The sequence below is a fragment of the Bos indicus genome, chromosome 26, assembly GCF_029378745.1.
Source record: "Bos indicus isolate NIAB-ARS_2022 breed Sahiwal x Tharparkar chromosome 26, NIAB-ARS_B.indTharparkar_mat_pri_1.0, whole genome shotgun sequence".
In the NCBI taxonomy this organism is placed as follows: Eukaryota; Metazoa; Chordata; class Mammalia; order Artiodactyla; family Bovidae; genus Bos; species Bos indicus.
Window position 1 is genome coordinate 23,771,567 of NC_091785.1, and position 22,867 is coordinate 23,794,433.

General features: G+C 37.1%; 1 protein-coding gene across 2 annotated transcripts in view; it reads right to left on the reverse strand.

Annotated features, from left to right (window-relative positions):
• Positions 1-497: 497 nt before the first annotated feature.
• The window catches only part of PCGF6 (polycomb group ring finger 6), a 32,014-nt gene continuing 9,644 nt past the window's right edge, over positions 498-22,867 (reverse strand). Inside the window, exons 8-10 of one of the 2 annotated variants that reach the window (XM_019953159.2) lie at positions 15,863-15,961; positions 5,204-5,290; positions 498-1,750 (exon numbers count right to left, since the gene is read on the reverse strand). In XM_019953159.2, the coding sequence (XP_019808718.2) occupies positions 1,694-1,750; positions 5,204-5,290; positions 15,863-15,961 (243 nt within the window). In that variant the 3' untranslated portion in view covers positions 498-1,693. The remainder of the gene's footprint in view (positions 1,751-5,203; positions 5,291-15,862; positions 15,962-22,867) is intronic. The other variant, XM_070780758.1, reaches the window with a different exon arrangement.

Consider the following 22,867-nt stretch of genomic DNA (forward strand, 5'->3'; position numbering starts at 1 on the left):
TTGGCAACACTTCACATATCATGTTGGGAAAATTAAACACTCTCCTTGCATTGCCAATGGAAGAGGACAAATGGAAGCTTGTGCCTGGTTTCTCCTGGACTCTACCCTATACATCTTTTCCTGTTGCTCATTTTAATCTGTATCCTTTCATAGTAATAAGCTATAACCAAGAGCATAATAACTTTTTGGGTCCCATGAGTCCTTCTTGTGAACTATTAAACTTGAGAGTGGTCTTGGAGATCCCCAACACAGATGTTACCACGGGACAGGAACAAAAATAGTAAGTAATTTGTGCAAGAGACATTTACGAGGCAGTGAACTCCATAGCTGTTACTTTGTCCACTGTCAAATAAAGGCATCTGGTATAACCAGGGAAGGTAAAGACGTTTATAAAATATTTATTTGATGGAACAGTTTAACTTTGCTTTGGATGTCCTGTTCCTTAAAGAGTTTTACTTATTTTTTAAAAATCCTCAAGAAACACAAGCATTTCAAAATAGGTTAAAATAAATTTTTATTAAAAAATTGTATTAAATGTTAGAAGAAATTTATACAGAATTCATAAATTCTTTATAAAACAATTACCAATCGTTCTCCAATTATAATTGTTTTTATGCAGACTTGGAAATTTTGCAGTGAAATAAGGTTTACAAAATATTTCTTTTAAAGTATTACAATGCTAATTTTAGGCAAAATAATCTTTCAAATGGAAATTTTTGTATGCAAGTGAGTGAGCCCTCAAACACCCGTATTCTTTATCCCAGCAACAAATGGGAAAATGAACATTAAACTGACTTACTGAGGAAACAATGAACAAGTATTCTGTAAACCTTAAATTCATTCAAAATTTTAAATTACTTTCAAAAGCAGTATCATTACAAGGTACTGACAATCACACTGTGTACTAAAAATTAATGTTAATCCAACTAATATTCAAAAAAATGTTGCCAAGAGGCACCCCTTGTTGTAAGGTATGTTAAAGGTGCCTTTAATACACTGAAGACCTAAACCCTACAGGGGACAGTATCCTCACACACACAAAAATAGAATTCATCCCTTTTAGAAGTGGATAATATCTCTTTAGTAGTGTTGCTGGTTTTAAAAAAAAGACATAAGTTCAAAATAATGCGGCAACATACAAAAGTGGCCCATAGTTTTGGTCTTTGTCTGAGAAGTACATTCTGTAATTTAACAAAGTCTGGTTTTAAATTTTCAGTTCAAAAGCATACTTCTTTTCCAATTGGATGACTGCCCAACTGATGCCATTCCAAAGAGCAGAATCCCAATCACCAACTTGAAAGGGGTATGGCTCAACGAAGACAAAAACAGTGACTGATTTACCTCAAAGATTAGGAAACAAAATCTATATCAAAGTATCTGAAATCATAAAAAGTAAATGCTTTTAAAAATTTTCCCCCTGAGCTATGGACGCTTTTTATATAGTCACTTACTAGAGAGACTTTTTACTAAACAGATCTTTCACTAAACAGATGCATTCTATCATTCCAAGTTATACTTAAAAATCCTATGATTTATAAGACTCCTACGATTCTTCGTGCTGAAAATAGGTAAGTTATGTCTCAAACAGCACAAAATGATAGCAATTACATGTTTCATGGAAATCTTTGGTGAGAATGCAATCCTGCAGAAGCCGCCTTATTTTGTTCACTCACTCATAACAGTCTTACAATCTTCAAGTAATTTTCAAAGGAGAAACCACAAGTCCATAATGAAGGACCAGCAGACCATCCTGAAAAAAATAAAAGTGTTTTGCAGTTACTTGAAAACCACTTACATATATGATCAAGTCAAAGATAGTTTATTTTTCATAACCCAACACTAATGTGAAATTCCTTGATTTAAAGAGAATGAAAGTCCAAGATAAAGAAACTTCTTATCTACTCAGCTCATAACCAGACACTCCCTGTTAGTGTGCCTTTTTAATGACTCTTAGAAGAAAATCCTGAAACTACCAGTATCCACAGTTTGTCAAGGTTGTTTATGGCTAAACAGTTCTCCAAAAAGAACTAAAACTTCTCATTTTGCAGATTATTTAATATATCACCCAACTCTGGGCTTCTCTAAGAAAGACTCAATTATCATAGAGTATCATGGATCTGCTAGGAAATAAAACATTTATTTCCCATACAAATGCAGCTTACAACTAAAATAAGTGAGAAAACTTCGGAACTCTTACCCATTTAATACAGGATGCATTTTACTTCCTCCTTGAAGACTGTTCAGTACAATTCACCCTTTCTTTGCTACCCAGAGTCATCATTATGAACTGTAACTGTACTGCGCTATATAACACAGTGATGTCCTCTGGGGCTGTCAGAAAACTTAACACTAAATGACTCCAGATATCATGTTTATGAGTCTCTTTATGAGACTCCTTTCTTGATATGAGGTCTTAATTCTTTGTGCTCTCACCAAGGCTGCACCCAGCAAGCAACCTACCTTTTTAAGATGCTATTTGTAATTTACTATGAACTGAAAAACTAGCTTAAAAAGAAGACTCATTGAGAAAGTATGCCATGGGCAATGAACCTACTTTAAGCAACATTTAGAGGGAGTGGTGGCATACACGCCTTGCATTTCCAACTCGGGTCTAGCTATCACCCTTTCTTTCTTCTTTATTAAGCTTTTTCATGGCTCCACTTCCTCATTGCTCATTCACTGTTCAACTCACTGCAATCTGGCTTCTGTTACTGGCAACTCCAGTGAAAACTCATCAGCATTCTAGAAAGGGGTTCACAAATTCAAATACCCACAAAAGCCAGAGAAGTACCATAAATGAATATGTGAGTCAGTTAAGTAGTCAAATAGGGTATGTTGAGACCAGTGATAAACCATATAGCAGATGCTTAGCTAAAGGAATTTAAACTCAAAAAATATTTAAAACACAGAATAAGCCAAATAAAGTACAATCACACCATGTTTGGCCTACAGATCATCAGATCTCTTCTAGACTAATTAGTCTAATCAAAGTAAATGAATTTGTATTCTAATACACAGAAGGACCCTATTAACATATTTACATGAATACAAATTACATTTTACAGAATGTCAATTTTTTGCATATAGTTATGTTTCAGAATTACAAGCTGTTTAAAATCTCAAAACAACTTCAATACATGTATAAAATTACACTTTATGAAATGAGATAATCTTTACATTTCAAATTTATATCTATGTTTATTTTGTTTATATTCTGATAAATATATAGGAATATATAAATATTATTTATATTTTATATTTAGATGTTTCCATTCATGGTCTTCTTAAACAATCTAATCAGAGTAAATCCTCTAAAAGACAAGTCAGATTATGTCTCTTCTGTCCTTGGCTCAAATCTCTCCAATCAATAGTTTCCCACCTCACTCAGTTAAAATCCAAAGTTCATACTACAGTCTATAAAGTCCTGCATGGTTTTATTCTGTCAGATCTGAGCTCCTCCCACTCTCTCCCTCACTTGCTACATCCTAGCCTTCCTACTGCAGAGATGTATTATTCATTTAGCTAAGAGGTCCTGAGATTACATGACACTTACATAGTTATCAATGAGGACTTTAATTATAAATATTCTTTAAATTGAAGTCATACTTTCTACCTACTCCATTGACTTTGGGATTTTACGCCTAGCTTTTTACATTTCTAATCAAGCTTAACTTTAAAAAAGACAATATTTTCTAAGATTTCTAAAGTATGATTTTATAAAAATCTTAGGAAATGTCTTATTTATACCTCTAAGTATGCTTTACTTAGCTAAGAAACAATTTTACTTTTGTATTTTATGAAGATCTTTTGAATTATTTGTTTCTAAAATATAAACAATTAGTACAGTATATTTCTAAAAACATGTAAGAATAATCAAATAATTACCCAAAAAAGTATTCAGCTGCCCTTTTGCTAAGATCCTAAGCTTTAAGTTCAACTTTTTCAACAGCTGAACCTTGATTCCACTGCTAACTAACCAACTGATCTTGGGCAAGGTACTTAATCTTCATACACCAGTTTTGTCATCTATCAGATTCCCCAATGGATTTCAGAATTAGAGGGCAAAATTCCAAAAGAAATTGGATTTTTCTCTTCATTAAAATTGTAGGTCTTATCTTGCTTTCATTTATCCTTATTAGATTTCACACTATACTTCCCACTCACATTATAGGCTACTTAAAATATCGTTTAACAGTTACCATGGCTTCTTACCAACTGAGCTAGGAGTGGTATGTGAAATCTCTACAGACTAATGAGTATCCGCAAATTTTTCTTAAAGACACGTCCTCGCAGATACATTTGCCCAGTAGTCTTCAAAGCTCTACTGCAGTATGAGACAGAGAAGAAAAAAGGCCTCTAGAATCAAACTGCCTGGAGTTTGAGCCCTGGCTCACACACTTACTGCTACTGCTGCTAAGTCACACCAGTCGTGTCCAACTCTGTGCAACCCCATAAATGGCAGCCCACCAGGCTCCCCTATCCCTGGGATTCTCCAGGCAAGAACAATGGAGTGGGTTGCCATTTCCTTCTCCAATGCACGAAAGTGAAAAGTTAAAGTGAAGTCGCTCATTCGTGTCCTAGTCTTTGCGACCCCATGGACTGTAGCCTACCAGGCTCCTCTGTCCATGGGATTTTCCAGGCAAGAGTACTGGAGTGGGTTCCCATTTCCTTCTCCACACACACTTACTAACTGTGGTTAAGTTACATGTCCTTTCTGTACCTTACCTGTGCGTGCGTGCTCAGTTACTTCAGTCACGTCCGACTCTGTGCTACCCTATGGACTGCAGCCTGCCAGGCTCCTCTGTCCATGGGATTCTCCAGGCAAGAATACTAGAGTGGGTTGCCATGCCCTCCTCCAGGGGATCTTCCCCACCCAGGGATCAAACCCAGGTCTCCTGCACTGCAGGCAGATTCTTCACCATCTGAGCTCCAGGGAAATCCACCTTACCTGTACCTTTCCTTATCTTTAAAACTGGAGATAAAAGAATACCTACCTCATAAAACTATGATGAGTAAGAGAGCTCATCATTACAAATCATTTAGAAAAGTACCTGACACACAGTAAGCATCCAGTAAACATTAGCTTTATTATTTATAGTCCAAATAATTTTAATTATAGAATGTTTATTAAAACCCTAATAACACGGAACACTCTTCTTTCATTAACTAACTTGCCCGTTAGACATAAATATGGTAGACCTACCTGCATTGCTGCATCGCCTATTGCACGTCGAATTTCCCTTAGAGTTTGATACCGTTCTAACAAGTGATCACCACAGATGATGTCTACCTACAGGCAAATAAGAGTATAAGTCTGCTGTCCTGCTTCAAAAAACCACATTAAAAAAGAGGAACATCAACATAATTATTTTTAGACTAGACTTTGCTATTTTGTTTTTTATTTATTTATTTTGGCCATGGCATGTGGGATCTTAGTTCACCAACCAGGGATTGATCCCATATCTCTCGCATTGGAAGCGCAGAGTCTTAACCACAGGACAGCCAGGGAGGTTCTGACTTAACTATTGTAGACTGATTAAACATTCTTACGAAACAGTTTAGAAACTATTTACAAATAAAATGGAAGGAGCACTAGAGGACAAGGCAGAACACAGAACACTACAGCAGATATTCCAAATGGTTTCCTTGAATCTCTCAGAACAAGTTAAATCATACTTGATATGTTCAGCATAAGATGGCTCAGAAAATTATATTTTTAAACAGTTCATGACACAATGATTAAGGGCTTATAATGCTTCAAAATGCAATCTTCGGTTGTTTGATCTTCTTATTAAAGAATATCTCATTTTCCAACAATGAAAAGTCTAATACTGATATAAAGTACATAATAAGGCATTGTGTTTTACAGGTAGAACAATCTTAACAAGGTCTTTTCAGCCCTTTTAGTGATGTCAAAGCTCTACTATAAATCTACTTCTATACCGAATGCGCTAGACAGAACAATATGGTTGTATAGTTATATACTGTATTGTATATGATTCCAGTATATTCACTTGCCAGAAACAGAAATGAAGTCCTTACATGCTCTTTCACTGAGTACTCCTTTTCCACTGCTTTAAAATGGGAACAGGTCCTCAACATCTTATTAACACATATCACTTAATAGACTCCATCTCCTAAGACTCCTATTTAGCTTATGGCATGAAATTCTTCCTTGCTCCAAACCAGAGTATCACCTCTTAACTCCTATTTCTCCTTTTCCTTTCTTCTCACATGCAATCAGCTACACCTGTTGCTTCTTTCTTCATAATACCTTTTAAGTTCATATCATTCTTTCAAGTGCTGCCTTCAGGTTTAAACCACTGAAATCATCTCCTAACCAAATTCCTAACTTCAAATTTTGTTTACTCTAAAAATCCTACACAATGCCAACATGTTAATCCCCCTAAAACCTTTAGCATGCTTGGGTAAGAATAAAAAGTACCTGCATTTAACTGAGCAGCCACTACGCACAGCATACATTACACTTATATATTTTACATATATTATCTCATATCATTTTCACATTCCTGTGAGTTAGGTATTATAATTCCTACTTTGCAGATAGGGATGCTTAAGAAGTAAAGACACTAAATTTTCCTAAAATCACAAAGCCGGTAAGCAGCAAAGTTCAGATCTGAAGCCAGGTCTATTTCCAGGTCTATCTTTCTCCAAAAATCAGTGCATGTCAGGGATTGGCAAACTTTCTATAAAGGGCTACATAATAAATATTTTAGGCTTGTAGGCCACAAGATCACTGTTACATGTGCTCAATTCTGTCACTTTAGTATAAAAGCAGCCACAGGACGGCTGTTAAAATAAAACACTGTTTATGAAAAGATGGCAGGCTAGATTTGGCCTGTGGGTCAGTTTGTCAAGCCCTGTGCTCTCTCACAATGAATAACCTCCAATTTCACTTTTCACTTTCAGGCACTGGAGAAGGAAATGGCAACCCACTCCAGTGTTCTTGCCTGGAGAATCCCAGGGACCAGTGGGGCCTGGTGGGCTGCCGTCTATGGGGTCACACAGAGTCGGACATGACTGAAGTGACTTAGCAGCAGCAGCAGTAACAACTCTTGTTTAATGCTTACCAGTTTTAAAGTTGGTAGAGCAGTATCTGTTTGCAAAAGGACTTGAGGGCAGTAACAGCTGATCTTGCGCACAGAACTTAGATCCAAGAAAAATTATAGACCTTGGAAACTAACACTATGTTTTAATTAAGTATCCAGCAAGTCAGAGACCACCACTCTTAGTGGGCTGGACCATGTGGTATACATTTATGACTTGGTTACTACAAATTTTCAACTTAATCCCAAGAGGTTAGCCAGTTACTAACAGTTTGATGCATATGGTCCTAGTTGCTGTGTGTGCACGCATGGATTTTATTTTTATAGAAATGGGATCGTGTCACATATTTTGTTCTACATATTCTTAAAACATACACACACACACAAACACCAAAACCTTAATACACGGACATCTTTTGGAATGCATAGTTAACTCTGTCTTTAATAGCTGCATAATGTTCCATTTTATGAAATATATCATAAATTATATATCCATTTTCCTCAGAAACATTTAACTGCTTCTCATTTTACCTGTTGATTAACTTAGTTCATTCAAACAGAGTCACATTTTTGAGGATGTAACAAACATGACCCCCATTATTTGACAATTAGCTAGAAGGACTCAGCATATTCACAGCTATGATTTACTACAGCAACACAGCAAGGATACACTCAGATCATCAGTAAGGTAAAAAGATGTAGGGAGAGTCTGGAGAAATCCATTCACAGGCTTCCTTTGCTCCTCCCTCCCAGTCCAGGAAGCAATACTCCCACAATACTCTTTTCTCTAGCAGTAGAAATGCAGCCAATTTGTGCACTCTCTGCCAGGGAAGCCCACTTGAGGCTCAGAGTTTAGGGGTTGCACTGAAGCCTGGTCATGTCGGCATTCTCTGCCTAGCAACTAGCAAATTCCAGACTCCCAGAAGCAAAGCAGGTATTCAGTTTTCAGTCCATGCACGGGGAAACATACATTCAATACTGCAGTCTTAAGCCAGCTCCCTAGATGCTAGGCAAGGGCCAACCTTGTAAGCCAGTCCTTCTAGAGACAGCAGCCTCGGGTCTGCTTTGTTAACTCTTTTCTGCATAATCTTTCTAACCTCCTGAGTATTAAGTCTTAGACAGGCAGGATAACTACAATATATCTGAATCTCAGAGCAGAAATCAGAATGTGAAGATAGTCTTAAGGCAAGAAAAACCCTTAACTTTTTAAAAGCAAGATCACACTAAAGCTTCCAAGACAGAATTTTTCACTGAATGAGCCAGTGCCACACTCATCCCTCTTTGTTCATACATACTCTTTTCTTTGACAGAAAGTTCTTTTCCTCCTTATCTGGCCAAAAAAAAAAAATCCATTCTGCAAATCCTTTGACAAATTCAGAGCTAAATCATTCACTCTGTGCTCCTGTTGCACTCATCATAGCCTACTGTCATTTTATATCTTTCCCACACAGTTCTGAGTTGCCTGACAGCATGAATTTTCCGTCTCATGTTTGTAGTGGATGCCAAGCACACAGATTGCTCAATTTAATATTAATAAATAGAAAATGAATGGTAGGAATATACCATATGACACATTAGAATCTCCGTAAATGATTTGGAAACAATTCAGTGGTATGGTTAAGGGTTAAGGTAATATACTAAATAAATAATAATAAAAAGGAACTTATTGGGACTTCCCTACTGGTCCAGTGACTAAGAATCCTCTTGCCAATGCAGGGGACACAGGTTCTATCCCTGGTCCAGGAAGATCCCACATACCTGAGGCAACTAAGCCTGTGTACAGCCTCAATTACTGAGCCCGTCTGTCACAATTACTGAGTCCATGTGCCTAGAGCCCATGCTCTGCAACAAGAGAAGCCACCACATTGAGAAGCCAGAGCACCTCAAGGAAGAGTAGCCCCTGCTCAGGGCAGCTAGAGAAAGTTTGCACACAGTAACAAAGACCAGCACAGACAAAAAGTAAAATAAATACATAAATTATAAGGAAAAAAACCTGTCTTATAAGATGGAACTCAAAATTTATTACTACATCTTTTATATACAAGATATTTAGTGATAAATGTGATAAGCATTTTATAAAACCAAAAATAAGATTAAATGATGTACAAAGGAAAATACTACAAGAGTTGGTTAACAAAAAAAAGAAAAGATACGGTAAGACATCAATAAATTCAAAACACCACTAAATCAACCATGATAATTCAAAGACACTGGGATCTCTATATGAAAAAAATCCACTCAGATAATTATTGATTTCTGATTTGAATTGACTTAAATCTCTTAAGAACACGTGATCTATATATTTTTTATCCTTCAAAACTATCTTCTTTTTTATTTTTATCTGCTACAAATAAATAATATCTTAAAGGTATTTTATCATTTAACAATCCCTTAGTAATCATGCTTCTTCCAGTCCAGCGTTTCTCATGATGTACTCTGTATAGAAGTTAAATAAGCAGGGTGACAATATACAGCCTTGATGTACTCCTTTTCCTATTTGGAACCAGCCTGTTGTTCCATGTCTAGTTCTAACTGTTGCTTCCTGACCTGCATACAGATTTCTCAAGAGGCAGGTCAGGTGGTCTGGTATTCCCATCTCTTTCATAATTTTCCACAGTTTCTTGTGATCCACACAGTCAAAGGCTCTGGCATAGTCAATAAAGCAGAAATAGATGTTTTTCTGGAACTCTCCTGCTTTTTCGATGATCCAGCGGATGTTAGCAATTTGATCTCTGGTTCCTCTGCCTTTTCTAAAACCAGCTTGAACATCAGGAAGTTCACGGTTCATGTATTGCTGAAGCCTGGCTTAGAGAATTTTGAGCATTATGTTACTAGCATGTAAGATGAGTGCAATTGTGCGGTAGTTTGAGCATTCTTTGGCATTGCCTTTCTTTGGGAGTGGAATGAAAACTGACCTTTTCCAGTCCTGTGGCCACTGCTGAGTTTTCCAAATTTGCTGGCATATTGAGTGCAGCACTTTCACAGCATCATCTTTCAGGATTTGGAATAGCTCAACTGGAATCCCATCACCTCCACTAGCTTTGTTCGTAGTGATGCTTTCTAAGGCCCACTCGACTTCACATTCCAGGATGTTTGGCTCTAGGTCAGTGATCACATCATCGTAATTATCTGGGTCATGAAGATGTTTTTTGTACAGTTCTTCTGTGTATTCTTACCATCTCTTCTTAATATCTTCTGCTTCTGTTAGGTCCATACCATTTCTGTCCTTTATTGAGCCCATCTTTGTATGAAATGTTCCTTTGGTATCTCTGATTTTCTTGAAGAGATCCCTAGTCTTTCCCATTCTGTTGTTTTCCTCTATTTCTTTGCATTGATCGCTGAAGAAGGCTTTCTTAGCTCTTCTTGCTATTCTTTGGAACTCTGCATTCAGATGCTTATATCTTTCCTTTTCTCCTTTGCTTTTCGCTTCTCTTCTTTTCACAGCTATTTATAAGGTCTCCCCAGGCAGCCATTTTGCTTATTTGCATTTCTTTTCCATGGGGATGGTCTTGATCCCTGTCTCCTGTACAATGTCACGAACCTCATTCCATAGTTCATCAGGCACTCAATCTATCAGATCTAGGCTCTTAAATCTATTTCTCACTTCCACTGTATAATCATATGCTTATTTAACTTATATGCAGAGTACATCATGAGAAACGCTGGGCTGGAAGAAGCACAAGTTGGAATCAAGATTGCCAGGAGAAATATCAATAACGTCAGATATGCAGTAGCATATTGGGCATCTACTGACCTGGGGAGTTTCTCTTTCAGTATCCTATCATTTTGCCTTTTCATACTGTTCATGGGGTTCTCAAGGCAAGAATACTGAAGTGGTTTGCCATTCCCTTCTCCAGTGAAAGAGAAACTCCCCAGGTCAGTAGGTGCCCAATATGCTACTGGAGATCAGTGGAGAAATAACTCCAGAAAGAATGAAGGGATGGAGCCAAAGCAAAAAGAATACCCAGCTGTGCATGTGACTGGTGATAGAAGCAAGGTCCAATGCTGTAAAGAGCAATATTGCATAGGAACCTGGAATGTCAGGTCCATGAATCAAGGCAAATTGGAAGTGGTCAAACAAGAGATGGCAAGAGTGAATGTTGACATTCTAGGAATCAGCGAACTGAAATGGACTGGAATGGGTGAATTTAACTCAGATGACCATTATATCTACTACTGCGGGCAGGAATCCCTCGGAAGAAATGGAGTAGCCATCATGGTCAACAAAAGAGTCCAAAATGCAGTACTTGGATGCAATCTCAAAAACGACAGAATCATCTCTGTTCTTTTCCAAGGCAAACCATTCAATATCACAGTAATCCAAGTCTATACCCCAACCAGTAACGCTGAAGAAGCTGAAGTTGAACAGTTCTATGAAGACCTACAAGACCTTTTAGAACTAACACCCAAAAAAGATGTCCTTCTCATTATAGGGGACTGGAATGCAAAAGTAGGAAGTCAAGAAACACCTGGAGTAACAGGCAAATTTGGCCTTGGAATACGGAATGAAGCAGGGCAAAGACTAATAGAGTTTTGCCAAGAAAATGCACTGGTCATAACAAACACCCTCTTCCAACAACACAAGAGAAGACTCTATACATGGACATCACCAGATGGTCAACACCAAAATCAGATTGATTATATTCTTTGCAGCCAAAGATGGAGAAGCTCTATACAGTCAGCAAACACAAGACCAGGAGCTGACTGTGCCTCAGACCATGAACTCCTTATTGCCAAATTCAGACTTAAATTGAAGAAAGTAGGGAAAACCACTAGACCATTCAGGTATGACCTAAATCAAATCCCTTATGATTATACAGTGGAAGTGAGAAATAGATTTAAGAGCCTAGATCTGATAGATAGAGTGCCTGATGAACTATGGAATGAGGTTCGTGACATTGTACAGGAGACAGGGATCAAGACCATCCCCATGGAAAAGAAATGCAAAAAAGCAAAATGGCTGTCTGGGGAGGCCTTACAAATAGCTGTGAAGAGAAGTGAAAAGCAAAGGAGAAAAGGAAAGATATAAACATCTGAATGCAGAGTTTCAAAGAATAGCAAGAAGAGCTAAGAAAGCCTTCTTCAGCGATCAATGCAAAGAAATAGAGGAAAACAACAGAATGGGAAAGATTAGGGATCCCTTCAAGAAAATCAGAGATACCAAAGGAACATTTCATACAAAGATGGGCTCAATAAAGGACAGAAATGGTATGGACCTAACAGAAACAGAAGATATTAAGAAGAGGTGGCAAGAATACACAGAAGAACTGTACAAAAAACATCTTCATGACCCAGATAATCATGATGGTGTGATCACTGACCTAGAGCCAAACATCTTGGAATGTGAAGTCAAGTGAGCATCACTACGAACAAAGCTAGTGGAGGTGATGGGATTCCAGTTGAGCTATTCCAAATCCTGAAAGATGATGCTGTGAAAGTGCTGCACTCAATATGCCAGCAAATTTGGAAAACTCAGCAGTGGCCACAGGACTGGAAAAGGTCAGTTTTCATTCCACTCCCAAAGAAAGGCAATGCCAAAGAATGCTCAAACTACCGCACAATTGCACTCATCTTACATGCTAGTAACATAATGCTCAAAATTCTCTAAGCCAGGCTTCAGCAATACATGAACCGTGAACTTCCTGATGTTCAAGCTGGTTTTAGAAAAGGCAGAGGAACCAGAGATCAAATTGCCAACATCCGCTGGATCATGGAAAAAGCAAGAGAGTTCCAGAAAAACATCTATTTCTGCTTTATTGACTATGCCAAAGCCTTTGACTGTGTGGATCACAAGAAACTGTGGATAATTATGAAAGAGATGGGAATACCAGACCACCTGATCTGCCTCTTGAGAAATCTGTATGCAGGTCAGGAAGCAACTGTTAGAACTGGACATGGAACAACAGGCTGGTTCCAAATAGGAAAAGGAGTATGTCGAGGCTGTATATTGTCACCCTGTTTATTTAACTTATATGCAGAGTACATCATGAGAAACGCTGGACTGGAAGAAACACAAGCTAGAATAAAGATTACCAGGAGAAATATCAATAACCTCAGATATGCAGATGACACCACCCTTATGGCAGAAAGTGAAGAGGAACTCAAAAGCCTCTTGATGAAGGTGAAAGTGGAGAGTAAAAAAGTTGGCTTAAAGCTCAACATTCAGAAAACGAAGATCATGGCATCTGGTCCCATCACTTCATGGGAAATAGATGGGGAAACAGTGGAAACAATGTCAGACTTTATTTTTCTGGGCTCCAAAATCACTGCAGATGGTGACTGCAGCCATGAAATTAAAAGACACTTACTCCTTGGAAGGAAAGTTATGACCAACCTAGATAGCATATTCAAAAGCAGAGACATTCCTTTGCCAACAAAGGTTCGTCTAGTCAAGGCTATGGTTTTTCTTGTGGTCATGTATGGATGTGAGAGTTGGACTGTGAAGAAGGCTGAGCGCCGAAGAATTGATGCTTTTGAACTGTGGTGTTGGAGAAGACTCTTGAGAGTCCCTTGGACTGCAAGGAGATCCAACCAGTCCATTCTGAAGGAGATGAGCCCTGGGATTTCTTTGGAAGGAATGATGCTAAAGCTGAAACTCCAGTACTTTGGCCACCTCATGCGAAGAGTTGACTCATTGGAAAAGACTCTGATGCTGGGAGGAATTGTGGGCAAGAGGAGAAGGGGACGACAGAGGATGAGATGGCTGGATGGCATCACTGACTTGATGGACGTGAATCTGAGTGAACTCCGGGAGTTGGTGATAGACAGGGAGGCCTGGTGTGCTGCGATTCACGGGGTCGCAAAGAGTCGGACACGAGTGAGCAACTGAACTGAACTGAAACTGAACTAGTAATCATGCATTCCTGCTAGTAAATAACCATTCATGAAAGTCACATATCTGTAAACAAAGCATACATTTTCCATTTGGAACTAAATGGTTTTAAAGAAGGTCAGCACAGAAGACTCCAGTGACTGGGTTGATCAAGAATTGTTTAATGGCTAACTATTTTGTTTAATGGTTAACTATTAACCACTGGCGTGCTCAGGCCATGGGGTTGCAAAGAATCGGACATGACTGAATGACTGAACAGAACTGAATGGTTAACTAGCTCAATGTTTCATTCATATTAGAAGTAACTCTTGCTTATTTTCCCTTGGATTTAGAAAGCTTCAACAATTTTAGTCACAAATAGGTCTGCATCAGTGATAATTACTGTTCTATTATTTTAACATTTTGGTGAAATAGTAATTTATGAATGTTACCAGCTATAAAGTACCTGAATTAGAAAAAAATATTTACCTAGAGAACCAAGAGCTGAGAAAGAAAATTAAAGACTGAAACAAATTTCAAAATGTTAAAAGCCTTGAATTCTATGAAATGAGGAAAAAAATAAACCCACATTTTTATACAATAAAGTCAATTTAGAATTTTGGCAACCAAATTTCTTAAAATACCAAATGTGAAATTTATCAATGGCTCTGATCAATATCTAGCCACAGAGAAAGTAATCTATACCCTAAAGAAAGCCTCTTGGGTGCCACTTCTTATTCTATATAATCAGGTACAACTCTTCTGATTTCTGCTCTTAGAAATAATAGACTATTATGGGGTCACTCACAATTCTTTGTTCAGGAATCTGTAAACAGCTATCTATTTCTCACCAAAAGCCAGAATAAAGGTAATAAATAAGTCATTTCCAGTTTTCAGTTGCCATGAGATATAGCTAGTATGATGTCAAAGTCAGTAAGGGAAGTCACATCTAACTGCATTTAATATATATATTTGGAGGAGGGCATGGCAACCCACTCCAGTATTTTTGCCTGGAGAATCCCTATGGACTGAGGAGCCTGGCGGGCTACAGTCCATGGGGTTGCAAAGAGTTGGACACGACTGAACAATATATATTTAGTACCAACAGATATTGATACTAAAAGCATAGCAAAATTTCATCTAGTTTTAAAATATTTACTAACTTAATCTATAGTAAATAGATATTTTAGAAAAAAATTATTCTGTGAAATTTTACACATGATGAAAAATAACAAAAAATCCCTTTTAAATTTGACTAATGAAACAGCAAAACTATATAAATGTGCATTTTCATTGGCCCACATTACTAAACTATGAGTATATTCACATTTTATATTCAATAATACATGGTGTTTGAGATTTTCATCTTACAAAAGAAAGTATTATACAACTAGAATGGAAGATCTTTTTCAATCCTTAGAAAAATAACAGTCTATACTACATAGATATTTCACTTTACTAGGTGTCCTGAGCTAGACACTGATATAAGGATGGCCTCTGAAGAGACTGAATGGATAGAAAAGTATACTTTTGCTCTACTATCAAAAAGAAAAGAGCTGGAGCTGAGGCTCTAGAAGCTCTTTAATCATTCTCATATCCTCAGCTTTTCTCTGACACCCAGAGATGGTAATCAACGGCAGCAAGAAACAGCCAGTAAGTCAAATATGATTAAAACTTGGGGGTAGGGATCACTGTGTACCAATATTCAGTAACTATTTATAATATCTACAATGTCATAAAACAAAGGCCACTGCATGAAATCCTAGAGATAGTTCTTCAATATGCTAAAGGTAATCTCACAACTTCCCGTTTTTTAATATTTATTTTTATTTGGCTGTGCCAGGTCTTAGTTGTAGCATGTGGGATCTAGTTCCCAGACCAAGGACTGAACCCAAGCCTTCTGCACTGGGAGTGTGAAGTCCCAGCCACTGGACCACCAGGGAAGTCAGTCCCTTCCCCGACTCTTAACATACATATACTCTACCTGACAAGCTGGATCAAGACCCATTTTTCTTCTGAGGAATTTTTCTACATGTCCAATAGTTGCTTCTCCTGAAACTCGGACAAACTTCTTTTCCAATGGCTATAAGAGTAAATAAACAAACCAATTTCAGGTAAAAAATACATAAAATGCATAAACCTTAAAACATATTTTATAGCAAAGATGATTCAAAAGATTTACAAAAGAAAAAATATCATGAAATTTGAGTTAATTTATCTATCCCATACAAGAAAAGAATTTTAGCTTAGCTTCTCCTCTCTAAAAAACGTCAACAATTTTTTTTTAATAGAAACGCTTTAAAACTTAGAGCAAAATTTATTGACAGTGAATACCCAAGATTCAATATCTAAAAGAACCTAGCTTCCTCAACAAAAAAACTGCAAGAAAAAAAAAAACACACAACCAATCAAAGAGTAGGAGGAATCCATAGATTAAAAAAGATATAAGGCCTATAAATAAGAGATATCAACCAATTACAATATATGGATCTTATTTGGATCCTGATTTTAAAAAATCTATAAAACAACTTTCATAGGAAACTGAAATAGCATGTGGATATTTGACTAAGGAATTACTGTTAATTTTTAAAACTATAGCATCATTATTATATTTTTATAAAAAGTCCTCATCTTTCAGAAGCAAACTGAATTATTTACTGATAAAACTATAGTCTTGGATTTGCTTGAAGATTATATAGGAGAAGTGATAAAGGTAAAGATGAACTGAGATTGGCCATGATTTTATAATTATCGACATTAAGTAATACATGTACACAGGCATTCATTTTACTATTGTCTACTTTTGTATGAGTTTGAAATTTCTTGCAATAGTGGAAAATAAAAAGATTAACATATAAACATAAATGCCTGGAATCTGATCCAATGGTCTAAGGTGATGGGTAGAGAGACCATAGGGTTTTAAAGTAGACTCAAACTAAATGCTTTCCCTGCTATTCTATCTCTGAGGCAATTAAAAGGATATTACTATTAACAGAAATGAAAAGCTAGGGTAATAAGAATTAAAAAGTACCTTTTAGGAAAACATAAAGTATTTTTCTAGAACTAGCAGAAAGAAATCCTAGAATTGTTACCAAAATGATGCAGGCAGGTTAAGCATGTATTTGTCCCATGTAACAGCACTCAGCTCTCTTCTCTGTAATTTGGTTTCTTAAGAACTTTCCTAATGATAGCCTTATCCCTAAATACCATAGTGCAACAGATAGCAGATTAAGTGCAAATATTCCAGAGACAGACTGCCTGGGTTTAAACCCTGGTTTTGTAATTTTCTAGCTGCAAGTCTTTGGACAACTTGCCAAAGCTTTCTGTGTTTCCATTTCCCCATTTGTAAAGCAGAGATACTAGCAGCACCTACCTCACAGAATTATCACGAGGAAAGGGTGTTAAAAAAGTATGTGTGTGTATGTGTGTGTGTGTTAGTTGCTCAGTTGTGTCCAACTCTTTGTGAGCCCACCAGGCTCCCCAGTCCATGGAATTCCCTAGGCAAGGATACTGAAGTGGGTTGCCAATTCCTCCTCCAGAGGATCTTCCTGACCCAGGGATTGAACCTAGGTCTCCTGCATTGCAGGTGGATTCTTTACCATCTGAGCCACCAGAGAAGCCCTAATATATGTAATAACTATAATTCCTGGCACACAGTACGTACTTAGTTATTACTAGTGCATTGATTTATTGTGCTCCTTTATGTGAAGGAATGTAATTAGAGGACCTAGTTGTCATCATGGATACTGATAATAATGCAGACAAAAATGGCAAAGGTTCGTGTTTTTTTAACACAGGTATAAAAATCATCTCGAAAATCTATGGCAATCTTTCTCACTAAGGAGCAAAACAGCAGTGCTCCAAGTGCAGTCTTGATGAAGGCACTGCACTGTAGGTACCATTGCCTGAATAGCCTGAATCCTATCAAGTGCCTTGAGAAGCACAAAAATCTTCCCTACCACCTGTTAACACAGAAGGTCAATTTGATAAGAAAGCTGGAATAATAAGATAGAATCTATAGGGAGATTTAAGAGACATTCGGCTATTTTCTGGCTATAGAAAATACATACTACTAAAAATATCTTTTAAAAAGATCAACTCATTTTACCTTGAAAAAATTCCTGCCTCTGTCAACTGAAAATAGTTACCAACCCAGTAGCAAGGAAAATCCCTAGCAACCAGATTTTAATTCTGAAATACCACCCAAGGATACCTTGGAGAAATGACCAATTCTGTGTCTGGGGCAAGAGATTTAAGAGTTGGGGAGTATGAAATATCTTGTTATTACAGCCATGATTATCTTAAGATATGACAATCTGAACATTAAAATAGATCATTAAAGAGGATTTAAACCACAAATATATTTAAATGCAAAGTAAAATAAAAACACTGATTATGACTGGAGCATGCTAAAGAATCAACTCATTATTTTGAACCTGGGAAGTAAAGAGAAAGAATCAGCATTTATCCTTTCTTTCCTATATGAATGGTATTGCTGGCTAACCAAACAGAAGTTTCTCTTATAGAAGTATTTCAATAAACGGAGGAGGAATAACATCATTTTCCAAACCCTATTAAGTTAATGGACTTGACATTGAGTACCAATACTTGTTAGCATTACAAAGACACACACACAAACAGAGACAAAAACACACACACACAAAAACAAAGAGACACAAACAACCAGACATTATGTGCCTCCAGTGGACAAAACGCCACCACCTATAAAGTATTCTTAGTTCCCTCAAGTCAAACCTGTATGACCAATACTCAGACGTAACTACCAGTTTACGAGCAAGACAGAACTTGTTAAATCACAGAGATGCAACATCAAAACCCAGTCTGTAGGAAACCATATAGCACAAATGACTCAGTTTTGTCAACAATGAACTGCAAGAAAAAAGAAACAGAAATGAACTGCGAGAAAAAAAACAGAAAACTTACAGATTTAAAGATCTATCAACCAATCACAATGTATGAACATTATTTGGACCTTGATTTAAAATAAAACACTCACCGGGACTAAGATAAAAATTTGTACACTGACTAGATACCTGGTAAGAAACATCCTTTTTTGTTCCCCACTTCCAATCTTTTGAAAAATCACAAACTTACAAAGAGGTTATAAGACTAGTAAAATGAAGATCCAGATAGACTTAATCTACTTTATGAACTAGAATATTAACATATTGCTATATTTGCTTTATCTCTTCCAACATATATGTATATGTGTGTGCATACATAGACACTTATTATTTCTTAAGTTGCTGCTGCTTAGTCACTCAGTCTGAATCTTTGCAACCACATGGACTATTGCCACCAGGCTCCTCTGTCCATGGGGATTCTCCAGGCAAGAATACTGGTGTGGATTGCCATGCCCTCCTCGACGGGATCTTCCCAACCCAGGGATCGAACCCAGGCCTCCTGCATCGCAGATGGATTCTTTTCCTGTCTGAGCCACTAGGGAAGCCCATTTCTTAAGTTACTTGCAGACATTGAGATATTTTACCCCCAAATATACCTGTAGTTATCTTCTCAGAATAAAGGGACTCACCCTCATAACTACAATATAATTATGAGGAAATATTCAGGAAATTTATAACAATACAATGCAATTATCTAAATGGGTCCAAATTCAAATTTTTCCAATGTCCTAATAATGTCCTTTGTATGTTGTTCTTATTTCAATCCAGAATCTAATGAAGAACGCACACTGTATTTTGTTGTCGTGCTTCTCTAATTTCCTTTAATCTAAAATAGGTCTGTCACTTTATTTTTATCTTTCACTACACTGACATTTTTGTAACTTGTTTTTTTGGTATGATACATGTTCACTAAAAAAAGCAACTCATCTTTTAAGATTACTGAAATACTTTACAGAGGAAGTGGCAAAATACCAGGAATTGTTTCAGAAAAACATTAGAAAGAAGGGAAGTGTGGGAGTCCCTGGTGGCCTAGTGGTTAGGATTCAGAGTTTTCGTTGCCATGGCACGGGTTCAATCTCTGCTTGGGAAACTGAGATCCCACAAGCCCTGTGGCAAAGTCCCCCAAAAACTAAGGGAAGTGGAAGAAATTCAACTGTCATTAGTTAACTGGTAAAACTGTGTGATGGCTGCATGGAGGTTCTATTCTGTCTACTTTTCAGTATGTTCAAACATTTTCATAAATAAAAGTTAAAGAAAATAAGATTCCTGGGAAAATTTTTCTGACATGTACTACTGCTTGGTGAAATATTTTTAAATTGAATGCAGCAAACAGACTTTATGATTGTCATGCCACAAGTTATGTGGTGAAAAGTTTAACTAGGCACTATTCAAATAGGAAAAGGAGTACGTCAAGGCTGTATATTGTCACCCTACTTATTTAACTTCTATGCAGAGTACACCATGAGAAACACTGGACTGGAAGAAACACAAGCTGGAATCAAGATTGCCAGGAGAAATATCAATAACCTTAGATATGCAGATGACACCACCCTTATGGCAGAAAGTGAAGAGGAACTCAAAAGCCTCTTGATGAAAGTGAAAGTGGAGAGTAAAAAAGTTGGCTTAAAGCTCATCATTCAGAAAATGAAGATCATGGCATCTGGCCCCATCACTTCATGGGAAATAGATGGGGAAACAGTGGAAACAATGTCAGACTTTATTTTTCTGGGCTCCAAAATCACTGCAGATGGTGACTGCAGCCATGAAATTAAAAGACACTTACTCCTTGGAAGGAAAGTTATGACCAACCTAGATAGCATATTCAAAAGCAGAGACATTCCTTTGCCAACAAAGGTTCGTCTAGTCAAGGCTATGGTTTTTCTTGTGGTCATGTATGGATGTGAGAGTTGGACTGTGAAGAAGGCTGAGCGCCGAAGAATTGATGCTTTTGAACTGTGGTGTTGGAGAAGACTCTTGAGAGTCCCTTGGACTGCAAGGAGATCCAACCAGTCCATTCTGAAGGAGATGAGCCCTGGGATTTCTTTGGAAGGAATGATGCTAAAGCTGAAACTCCAGTACTTTGGCCACCTCATGCGAAGAGTTGACTCATTGGAAAAGACTCTGATACTGGAGGGACTGGGGGCAAGAGGAGAAGGGGACAACAGAGGATGAGTTGGCTGGATGGCATCACTGACTCGATGGACGTGAGTCTCAGTGAACTCCAGGAGTTGGTGATGGACAGGGAGGCCTGGCGTGCTGTGATTCATGGGGTCGCAAAGAGTTGGACACGACCGAGTGACTGATCTGATCCTAGTCAGACATATTTATTTGAACTCCAAGATAAAAAATAAAAGCAGCTTTTTAAGCAGTAGATTATAACTAAAACTCCCCTATAAATGCAGAATTAAAAGAAAAATGATAAGATTGCCAAAGTGTTAGCTAAGAAAGTATTTTTTAAAAACACTGTTTTAGCAAAGTAAAAATAGTCAAAAAATGCAAAAATAGGATCATTTGTTTCTAAAACAATACATTCATTACCTCATACAGACATAAGCCTGCAAATTAACACGGGAATGTTTAGTTAATACTGAAAACGTAATGCTTCAAAACTTTAACAATAGTATAAATAAACTCCTATAAACTTATCTTTATCAACTCAAAGTCAATCTTGTTTTAAATAAATCCCACCCTTTTCCTATCCCAACTGCTTCCTGGCCCCCATTCCCCAGGCTTGTTTTGAAACAAACCCCTTACATGATCATTTCCTTTGTAAATACTTCAGCATGCATCTCTAAAAAATAAGAACTCCTTTAAAAAACATAATACTGCCACCATACTCTAAAATTTCTTAATATCAGAAAATAGACAGTAAGTGTACAAATTTCACCAACTGTCTAAATTTTTTTACCTAGTAGAAAATAATTTTATTTTTAGGGTTGTCATTACAAAGAGAATAAAAATTTTAATTTATGTATATATTATTTTTATCAGACATATTTTTGTTTTCTCAAAATGCATGCGCTAAATTTATTACAAACAATGCTTCTATTTGAAGTTTTCTTGGCCTTGGCTTGTTTTTTAACAGCTTTACTGAGATATTCATTTATCATTAAATTCACCACATTTTAAAGTATACAATTCAATGGTTTTTAGTGTATTTATATAGTTGTGCATCTATCACCATTACCTAACTTTAGAACATTTTCATCACCCAAAAAGAAACACATGCCAATTAGCAGTCACTCCCAACTTCCTCTCACCCCCAAGTGTCTGGCAACCACTAATCTACTCCGTATCTCTATGCTTTTGCCTATACTGGACATTTCATGTAAGTGGAATCAAATAACACATGGTCTTTTGGGCCTGGCTTCTTTCACTTAAATGTCTTCAAGGTTCATCCATGTTGTAGCATGTATCGATACTTCATTCCTTTGTACAGCCAAATACTGTTCCATTACATGGATATATCATACTTGGTTTATCCATTCATCAGTTGATGGATATTTATGTTACTTACAACTGGGGGCTAGCATCTCATAAAGTTTTTAGTTTTCAAATCCTATCCAAATAAACACCATACACTGATGTCCCTTGAGTCTCTTCTAATCAATATATTCTATCTATATGTTCCCTCTTTATGTCTTTCCCTTTTATTTGCTGAAGAAACAGAACTGTTTGTCTTTGTCCTGCAGTTTTCCAGTATCTAGATCTGGCTTATTATATTCCTACAGAGTAATTAAATAAGTTCCTGTGTCCCCTGGATTTCCTGTAAATTAGTAATCCAGGGGTATGATCAGCTTCACATTTGTTTGGGCAAGAACACTTCATAGGTGGCAGGCAATGTCGTATTTCTTTGATGTGTGAGGCTCCAAATTACATACATATTCTCCGTGCCCATGTGCTTTTGTGGAAGTAATAGGCTAATATTCCAACTTAATTTTTAGTTCTTTCTTCATGAGATTTTTATACTCTGTTGGCTCACCTGGCTACTGCAGGTCACTACACAGATGTCTTCAGTGACCTCTAGGAGCCTATGACTGTACTTGTCCCATACAGAAACTGTT